Source organism: Berghia stephanieae, chromosome 15 (assembly GCF_034508935.2).
Source record: "Berghia stephanieae isolate SIO BIC M18660-M18661 chromosome 15, UCSD_Bste_1.3, whole genome shotgun sequence".
Classification (NCBI taxonomy): domain Eukaryota; kingdom Metazoa; phylum Mollusca; class Gastropoda; order Nudibranchia; family Aeolidiidae; genus Berghia; species Berghia stephanieae.
The window spans coordinates 8,481,653-8,491,652 of NC_088374.1; the positions used below are offsets into that span (position 1 = coordinate 8,481,653).

At 36.6% G+C, this 10,000-nt stretch overlaps 2 protein-coding genes across 2 annotated transcripts in view; one reads left to right on the plus strand and one right to left on the minus strand.

The window, feature by feature from the left end:
• The window catches only part of LOC144960324 (cilia- and flagella-associated protein 337-like), a 50,031-nt gene extending 46,044 nt beyond the window's left edge, over positions 1-3,987 (minus strand). Inside the window, exons 1-5 of the mRNA XM_078893389.1 lie at positions 3,924-3,987; positions 2,960-3,082; positions 1,744-1,822; positions 924-1,019; positions 1-149 (exon numbers count right to left, since the gene is read on the minus strand). The exon at positions 1-149 is cut by the window's left edge and continues 6 nt beyond it. Coding sequence (XP_078749515.1) covers positions 1-149; positions 924-1,019; positions 1,744-1,822; positions 2,960-3,042 — 407 coding nt within the window. The 5' untranslated portion in view covers positions 3,043-3,082; positions 3,924-3,987. The remainder of the gene's footprint in view (positions 150-923; positions 1,020-1,743; positions 1,823-2,959; positions 3,083-3,923) is intronic.
• Positions 3,988-5,269: 1,282 nt separating this feature from the next.
• LOC144960497 (uncharacterized) overlaps positions 5,270-10,000 on the plus strand; it is a 10,601-nt gene continuing 5,870 nt past the window's right edge. The window contains exons 1-4 of the mRNA XM_078893660.1: positions 5,270-5,351; positions 6,245-6,331; positions 8,648-8,725; positions 9,972-10,000. The exon at positions 9,972-10,000 is cut by the window's right edge and continues 98 nt beyond it. Of these exons, the coding sequence (XP_078749786.1) occupies positions 6,251-6,331; positions 8,648-8,725; positions 9,972-10,000 (188 nt within the window). The 5' untranslated portion in view covers positions 5,270-5,351; positions 6,245-6,250. The remainder of the gene's footprint in view (positions 5,352-6,244; positions 6,332-8,647; positions 8,726-9,971) is intronic.

Sequence of the window (10,000 nt, forward strand, 5' to 3'; positions counted from 1 at the left end):
AGGACTTTGATATCCTTCCATTGTGGAACCTGTGTCGATTTGACCCTGTCGTCTTTTTCGTAGAATTCCAACAACATGTGGGATGCCAGCCGGTCCCAGTCCACAGTTCCCTCCCTTGTTACATCGATTTTGTCAAACAATTCCGAGTACTGTGTGAGGATATTTTCAAGCAAACTTAAAATAATATGGTACTTAAGATACGGAACTGAAGAAGTGTGTATGAAACAGTGCAAGACAAAGCAAGAAAGAAAAATACGAAGGAAAGAAAACATCCCAAAAAAATCAGACTACCAGAATTTCTTTTTCCTTTCATTTTTCTTTCTTGCAGTGTCTGGCAAAGTTTCATACAAACTTTTAAAGATCTTTACAGAGCAACGATGCCTGCTCCCAAATTTGTCACTTTGATATTTTCAACAGAATTTTTAAAATAAAATACTTAAGCTTTTATATAGCGGAATATCTATGAAATGTGCTCAAAGTGCTTTACATGGTTCCCAAGCCAACAGCAATACTAAAAAGGTAGGAAGAGACACGACACCTATTAAGAGATTTAATAATTATTTGGACAGAGATAATCTTGTTAATGGCCTGGTACTCGTTCTACACCTGAGTACGGTGAGAGAAAGTGAGTTAAAGAGTCTTTTCCATGGATTCAACTATGTGTCACCCAGAGCAGGACTCGAACCCAGGACCCTCCAATTCAAAGGTGAGTGCTCATGAACCAATTTAGTTATTGATGCTATGCATTTAAGTGAAATAATCATATCTGTAGTCGTATATAATGTGCCAACACACAAAACTATGTGTATCTATATAATTTAGTGAGGAAAAAATCATTAAAATGGCTGTTTAAAAACAATAACAAAGAACTGAGTGACGTCAATTTCATTCCATCTATTGGGATCCCTGATCACTTAGCTCACCTCTTCTCTCGTCCCTTTCTTCAACAGCAAGGTCAAGGCTTCACAAAACTGGTCCTTTGTTAGGCTAAGTTTATTGTCGTACCCATCTCCTTCCACCTGGCAATAATGAATGAATAAATAATTTGATCAAAATATATAATAATAATAATAATAATAATAATAATAATAATAATAATAATAATAATAAGTAAAAGAAAAGAGAAGAAGAAGAAGAAGAAGAAGAAAGAAGAAGAAGAAGAAGAGAAGAAGAAGAAGAAGAAGAAGAAAAGAAGAAGAAGAAGAAAGAAGAAGAAGAAGAAGAAGAAGAAGAAGAAGAAGAAGAAGAAGAAGAAGAAGAAGAAGAAGAAGAAGAAGAAGAAGAAGAAGAAGAAGAAGAAGAAGAAGAAGAAGAAAGAGAAGAAGAAGAGAGAAGAAGAAGAAGAAGAAGAAAAGAAGAAGAAGAAGAAGAAGAAGAAGAAGAAGAAGAAGAAAGAAGAGAAGAAGAAGAAGAAGAAGAAGAAGAGAAGAAGAAGAAGAAGAAGAAGAAGAGAAGAAGAAGAAGAAGAAGAAAAAGAAGAAGAAAGAAGAAGAAGAAGAAGAAGAAGAAGAAGAAGAAGAAGAAGAAGAAGAAGAAGAAGAAGAAGAAGAAGAAGAAGAAGAAGAAGAAGAAGAAGAAGAAGAAGAAGAAGAAGAAGAAGAAGAAGAAGAAGAAGAAGAAGAAGGACAACAACAACTTTTCTTTCTCATTTAAGAATAACTATCTTTATAGTGATAGAATAGAAAAAAAAATCAACAAAAAAAACTGCATTCCTATTATATTTAAAAAAAGGAAGTCACTTACCATGAAGTTGGTCCTTAGTCGCTCTAGATCTTTGATTGTCAGACGATTTTCCAGTTTGGAGTCAACAGCAACAGGTTTTCTATGTAAAGTAACAAAAAAAAATAATAATAAAATAAATGTCCAATGATATACAGCTTAGGGAGCAGCGTGGCTCAGCGGTACAGTCTTTGCTTCATACCCGAAAGGTACAGAGTTCGATCACCTGCTGCTACATTGTGTGGCCTTGAGCAAGTCACCTCACCCTAGTCCAATTTGCAGTGCTGCACTGCGGCTGGTGCCTGCAGAAAAATGTAATATCTCCTAACAGGCATCATGTCTTGTTCTACATGTTAAGTGTTGCTGTTGGCCAGGGACCCATGGTAAAGTGCTTTGAACATGTTCAGTAGATATTGAGCTTTATAAAAACTTTTTTTTTAAAGTTCAAATAGGAATCGACTTGATAGCCACAAATTTCAAACTTGAGGGGAATTTGTATTCATTATACTGAAAAATGGACACAATTTCTCACACTGAAAACTTCTTCTTTTCCTTCCTCTTGTTCTTCCTTAATTTGAAAATCACCTGAAGTGTATTGTTGCAAATGTAGATGTCTTTATATCCTATGTCTCGGGATGTTTTTGTGGTGTTTGAAATAACAAAGTTAGGTGATAGGTTACTCCACAAGCATATAGAAGAGGGGAATAAACTTTTTTTACTTGGGGTAAAGAACAGAATGTTTTGAAATGCAGTAGCCGATAATTTCCAAAAACATTATTACTGCTTTTTTAATTGACATATTTGTTCAGTTATCATTTAAGAATGCAGGTTCATCAGTTCCCCCTATAAATCCAGCCTGCAATGAACCCTTTAATGTAAATGTTGCTGCTCGAAGCTCGAAGAAATAAATAATAATGTGAAATTGAATGTAAGCTTAAATTTAATTACAAAAACAGATCAAATGAATGTTTCGGGTTTCCCTTTTATCAACAAAAAAAGGATTAACTACACCACTACCACATTATCTCATTCATCTGTAGTGTTTCATTCATCCTGTTTTGTTGATAAAGGGGAAACCCGATATGTTCATTTGATCTGTTTTTTTTTTTTTTGTAATTAAATTGAAGCTTACATTCAATTTCACATTATTATTTAATGAACCCTTTACCATTTTAAGAGTACAAAGACATTCATCAACGTCCTCACATGTAAACATGTACGAAATAACAAATGTGCTTACCTCTCCTTAACATCAGGACTCTCAAAGGACGCGGCCACAACGGCATCCTGCGCTGATCGAGTTGGACTTGAAGTCGCAGACATTGTTTTGGTTTCAAATTTATCTTTTCCCTTCACAAAATATCTGTGATAGATGAAAATAGATGCTTAAGATCAATTTGATATCAATAAAAAAAAAAATAAAAAACAACAAATATTTAAATAATAAATATTTTTAAAAAAATATAAAAAAACTACTTTTTAAATGGATTGAAAAACTGAAAATATTTTCTTAAAATTTCACTCAGCATATTTTAGTTGACTCATCGTAAACCTTAGCATGTTTGCTGTTTTTTGTTGTTGTTGTTGGGTTTTTTTTGTTTATTTCTTATTTTTTATTTTTTGTTTTTTGATTTTTTTTAACTGTTAATGATATCTTTTTTTTAAAAAAAACGTATTCTTATTAATTTCCACTAACTCCTTATTATCTACATGAATACTTTTCCTTTTACTATTGAGGAAAAAAAGATTTGAAAATATTTTTATTTAACTCTTGAGGCTTGAGACGAGGAACTGATGACTATGACAATGACAATGATGAAAATTGGAAAATCATGACAATTTTCCCGTCAGATCGCGTGGCTTTAATGATGCGTGAATTTTATTCCGTAATATTTTCAGAGATATTAACATTTTATCAAAAACATTGAATGGAACAACTTTCTTTCATTTTTTTGTCTTCAGTAGATTGATTAAACGCGACGTGCACTTATTTGCAGGTCTGATAACCCAATTAATAAAGTTAAAGTTTAGTCTCGTAAGTACACGAAATTTCGTCGTTCGAATGCCAGATTCAGACAATTGATAATGTTAGATGTGTTTGATTTTTAACAATCTTGCGTGGACACATTGTGTTGAAGATATACAATCGATAAAATTAGTCTAAAAGTGTATTCAAACTTGAATAACAATTCTCATATGTTTACCTTTCCAGTCGCCATTTTGAACCCAAGTGTTGCCAAGCAAATATAAATAACAAACAGTGTCGACATTCGTATCTCTGACATTTCAACACATAATTATCCCAAATGATATTGAAACGTACTACTAGTTGACATAACAATTTCTTATGTACTGTAAAATTACGTATTACAACAACATAATATGTGAAACAATTAAGCTGTATACGTCTAATATTGACTACAAGTTTGTTGGTGGTGTCTCAACCCCCCCCCCCCCAACCACCACCACCACTACCAATCTATCCTTACAGTTATCACCAATGCTTGTCATAGATAGTATGGGATAATTTGTTTTGTCCATATAGGATTGGGAAATTTATGGAGAGAGAGAGAGAGAGAGAGGGAGAGAGAGAGAGAGAGAGAGAGAGAGGGAGAGAGAGAGAGAGAGAGAGAGAGAGAGAGAGAGAGAGAGAGAGAGAGTAAACATCTCTGCATTGATAATTCGTATAATGGCGGCTTTCATTATGACGATTTTTCCACCATACCAAACACATTCAGCAACCCAATCACTGCTGAGTACCTAGACATGGGGTCTAATTTAACATTTAAAAAATTCTCCACTTCTACCGGGGTCGATATCAGTCCCTTCATGTGTGAAGCGAGAGCTCTACCAACTGAGCTATCGAGGCCCGAGAGGAAACATTGAGATATATTTTTTCTCTCTAGATCACAACAGTTTTGCAATGCAAAATGCATTTTTTGAGCATATTTTCCTTCTCTCTCTCTCTCTCTCTCTCTCTCTCTCTCTCTCTCTCTCTCTCTCTCTCTCTCTCTCTGCGCGCGCGAGTGTGTGTATGTGTATGTGTGTGTGTGTGTGTGTGTGTGTGTGGGTGACAGAATTTTTGTACGTTAATATTGAGCTTTATATAGCGCGATATCCACTAAATGTGCTCAAAGCGCTTTACAAGGGGTCCCTGGTCAACAGCAACATTTAACATGTAGGACGGGACATGCCGCCTGTTAGGCTATATTACAATTTTTCGGACAAAGACAACGCTGTTAACGGCCATATACTCATTTTACACCTGAGTACGGTGAGAGAATGTGAGTAAAGAACCTTTTCCAAGGACTCGACTATGCGCCGAGCGCGAGGCTCGAACCCAGGACCTTCCGATCCGAAAGCGAGTCATATCACAAGACCACATAGCCGCACGTTTGTGTGTGTACGTGTCGGGGGGGGGGGGTATCTACCCCAAGATAATTAAAGAAATCGTAATAAATGCGAAAATGGAACTACACGGAGAACGAAAGCCTCAAGAAAACTTCTTCTACTAATGTAATGCAATATATCCTGAAATCATGAAATGAATGAAAAATTGAGGCTCCTGTTGCCTTATCAGTCACAACTATAGCCCACTGTAAATCGTATCACCATAGAAAAACGAAAGAAAGGTAAATGTTTTAGACAGGGGTGGAGTAAATACAGAAGCGAAGGACTTTAACCTTCTTTTCAACAATCACGTTTCAGTACACTGACCCTTTAATACCCAGAACGAAATTCAGTATCATCAGTGCTCTCGACTCACTCTCAGTCAGTGCAGCAATTTTTAGTGAGTGGAGTGTCAGAGCAGTTCAGTTCTAGTTCTACTATCATTCTTCTGCCTGAATGAATATATGATAAGGTAACTTAAGGCAGGTAAACTTCAACTGAACACTCCAGCACTCCTAAGGCTAAGGGCTGAAATTCCACATTCAAGCGCCACTTCATCATCAATGAGCAATGACCCTATCACTATCGTATCGTTTGGTGTTGTTTTCGTTTAAATTAATCATTAATTAATCAATGCCGATCTTTTTTTATTTTTATGAATTTAAAAATTTCAGTCAGAAACTGGAAGAAAAAATAGAAGGAAATGAATATCTCATTCATCATCATCGAACGTTGCCGGTCAGCTGTCTCCACGAATCACGATCCTCTGCGGTGCGATGAAATCTGTGTTGCTTTTTAAAGTCACGTTTGGCCATTCATTTAGATATGTCATTCTTTGTCTTCCTCTATCTCTCTTTCCTTCAATCATCCCAGATGTTACCAACTTTTCTATTCCTTCTCTTCTCCATACATGTCCCAGAAACCGTAGCTGCCTCTTTCTGTTAGTATTGATCAACATTCTTCCCTTTCTCACCTTCTCTAACACTTCTTCATTTGTATGCTTGTCTGTCCATGATAGCCTCAACATTCTTTTATACATCCACATCTTAAATGCCTCTAACCTCTGTATTGTGTTCTCTGCTGGAAGGCTGCTATTGCTATTCGAATTTTAATTTTTAATTTTTATTTGTTCCAGGGCACCATGAAACGTTCCAAAGAAGCAAAAAGTAAACGGAAGAACAAGTGGGGAGACGATTTAGTATACGAAGACTGGGATTATGGTGTAAATATTGTATAGGGAACCTTGATAGTTGAGTTGGTAGAGCACTCGGTTTGCATGCAAATGGGTCGGAGTTTGATCCTGAATAAAGTCGAGATTTGTTTTTGTTTTTTCTTTTCTAACCTTCCCCATGTCCACCCAGCAATGACTGGGTCTGCTATATCTGCTAGAAAGTACACTGTGATAGAAAACAAGGGGTAACAAGCAATTGCTATTGTCTGTTTCACATTATAAAAACTGGGATAATTTCCAGATTTTTTGGTCCTCATGGCTTGGAAGGCCTACTTTTTTTTTATACTAAGGAGTGACCTATCTCCTGTCCCATCATTATTTTGTTTATTCTCTATAACAATGACATTCTCTTATCTCTCTTTCGTTTTTAATGTTTTATTCATCGTGTTTTGTTGACAGAGGTGAAAACCCAAAATATCCACATAATCTGTCTTTGTTCACTCAATCCTAGAGATTTTTGCTACTTTTCAAAATTGGAAAAAATGTCTTAATAATTGACATACATTACATAGATAATTTTATTCAACGATCATTAACATGCAAAAATTAAAAACATCAGCCTTGATATTACGCCTAAAATTTATCTCATAAAAATGTAATGAGTAGGTATGGGGTAAAAGCTTTGTGAACTTTTTGTACAGGTCACTATAGGTAAAAGTAACCCGGGTAAACTACGGATATAGTCGGTGTTAGGGTTGAGTGAGTTAATTGTGGGACAGCATAGCTCAGCGATATGGTCTTTGCTTTGTACCCGAAAGGTACAGAGTACAAATACCCACCGCACTGTGTGGCCTTGAGCAAGTCGCCTCGCTCTAGCTCTCTTTGCGGCGCTGCACTGCAGCTAGCGCCTGGGTTATTCCAGTCTTTCCTTGGAATAAATCCTAAAGATGTATTTCCCCTCGGGGAATAAAGGGAATTTTATGTTGAGGCTTCCAATCCATCTGACATTGTTATTTACCTCTATGCGGCTATGTGGTCTAGTGGTACGACACTCACTTTCGGATCGGAAGGCCCTGGGTTCAAGCCTCGCTCAGTGCATAGTTGAGTCCTTGGAAAAGGGCTCTTTACTCAAATTCTCTTACTATAGTCGGGTTTAAAATGAGTACCGGGCTGTTAACAGTGATGCTTCTGTCGAAAGAACAATTGTAATATCACATAACAGGCATCGTGTCTCGTTCTACATGTTACTTGTTGCTGTTGGTCAGGGACCTTTTGTAAAGCACTTTAAGCATGTTTAGTAGATATTGCACTAAATAAAAGCTCGACTTGTAAATTTTTAAAAAATCCAAAATTCCCTATTTGACATTTTGAAAAGTTAGCAGGTCGGCATCTCCCTTCTCCCCTTGATCTCAAAACATTTTTTTTAAAACTCTCCTTACTCTTTTCTTACCCCCCCCCCCCCCCGCCCCGTGACCCACATCCTCCAATCAAAACACAAAGCTAATGGGCCACCACTCAATTAATATTACAACATCAAAATCAGACAAAAGAAGCAAACCTTAGTTGTCTCCCCTACCATACAGTAGTTTTTAACATGTATTTCTGAGTGGGGTTCCCAACCTCCCAAAGTGGGCACGGAGGTACTTGCTATGTCTTCTATCCCCCTATATCTGTTTTCCAATTGCTTTCTGTCTTCGTCTTGGAATGAGATTATTTGGTTTTGTCCTGACCCTGGTCGGAGTCCTTGGCTGGGAGGGAAACAGTCAAATTTATAGTTTTGGGAGATGATATTTTTGACCTGGCCAATCATCTCTCTGTATTATGTCTTGTTCACGTGTTATATATGATTTGTAAACATTTGAGTGTGCTCCTCTTAGTGAGGCCCTGTGCTTTTGACAGGATGAGACAATTAGGTGTGCTCTTGGAATCTACATCTGTTCCCTATTTGAACCATTCCCCTTTATCTTACTTTTTCCTGAAGTCCTTTTAATGGTACATCTAGATTATTTTTACTATCCAAGTTTCTTCCTTTTTTCTGGTGCTGATATGACCTAAATGTGTTGCAAGCACCGTAAAACATGTCATCGTCATCATCATTGCCTTTTTACCCTGGGTCAGGGTATAGGCCACAGACAAACAGTTTCCATCCTTCTCTATCGTCATCATCATTGCCTTTTTACCCTGGGTCAGGGTATAGGCCACAGACAAACAGTTTCCATCCTTCTTTATCCCGAGCTAACTTTTTTAATCTCGTTCCATGTCTTATCACTTATCTGTATATCAGCTTCTTTAATTCTTATCCATGTTCCTCATTTATTGTGTAGGCCTACATAATATAATTTTGTCCACTTTTTTTCCCCCCTACAGGTTATCGAAGAAATGCACTTGGTGCCCGATCCCAGAGCATATCAAGGCCTGAAACCTGATCAGTATCAATTGGTACAGGTGAGATAAATGTGTCAGTGCATGACGTAATCAGTCAGATGGTGAAAATTTTGGATTTGCATTATTTTTTTTTTTTTCATTTTCTGAAAGAATATGCTCCCCCAGAGCATTTTAATCTTTATTTGAAGTAAATCGGGTGATTTTTCATGAAGTTATGGTCAGATGTATGGGAAAGGTATCCAGCAACTTTTCTCAAATTTCACACTTTTTCAACTTGACTCTCTGTAAAAATTATTTAGAAGTGAAATTAAGCTTTGATATTTCCCAAAGATATACAAAAAGGGTTGATTTAATAATGTTTACGACAAGAACTCATTTTTGATAAAAATTCACCTTCTAACTAAACTTGGCAATATCTCAGTTCAAACCTTTTCACCATCCGACTAATTATGTCATTCACTGTAACAAATATAAGGATCTGTTTATATGACTATGTGGTCCTCTGGTCTGAGACTCCCCTCCAGATTGGAAGGTCTTGGGGTTTAAATTTAAATTAAGCTTTTATATAGCGCAATATCCACTAAACTTGCTCAAAGCGCTTTACAAGGGGTCCCTGGCCAACGGCAACACTTAACATGTAGGACGAGACATGACGCCTGTAAGTCGATAACACAATTTTTTTTCAGACAGAGACTGCTCATTTTACACCTCAGTACAGTGAGAGAATGTGAGTAAAGAGCCTTCTCCAAGGACTCAACTATGCGCCGAGCGAGGCTCGAACCCAAGACCTTCCGATCCGAAAGCGAGTGAGTGTCATACCTGTAGACCACATAGCCGCACTTGCTATCCTTTGCAAAAGTTCTTATTAACCTAAAGAAAGTATACCTTTGACTTACATGACTTATGCCTCTTGGCTCCTGGCAGAGCGTAGGGCATCAACAGCACTCTTTCCATCTTCTACCTTTGCCTCACTCCAGGTAAGATTTGGAGACGCACAAATCTTGGTGAAGGCAAAAGTATACGCATCAAAGAACGAGAGGGAGAGAGAGAGAGAGAGAGAGAGAGAGAGAGAGAAAATAAGTAGGAGTGAAATATCTGTTCAATGTTATAGTTATCATATAACGTTATAACAAGTGTAACTAAATGACAAATTGCCATATTTATGGACAATAAAGATCTATTATTATTATTATTATTATTATTATTATTATTATTATTATTATTATTATTATTATTATTATTATTACATTTTTTAAAAAAAAGGTTATTAAAATTTTAAAAACATTTTTACTATTTGAAACAACAGGCTGTGAAGAACCGCAGTGTCAACAAAGT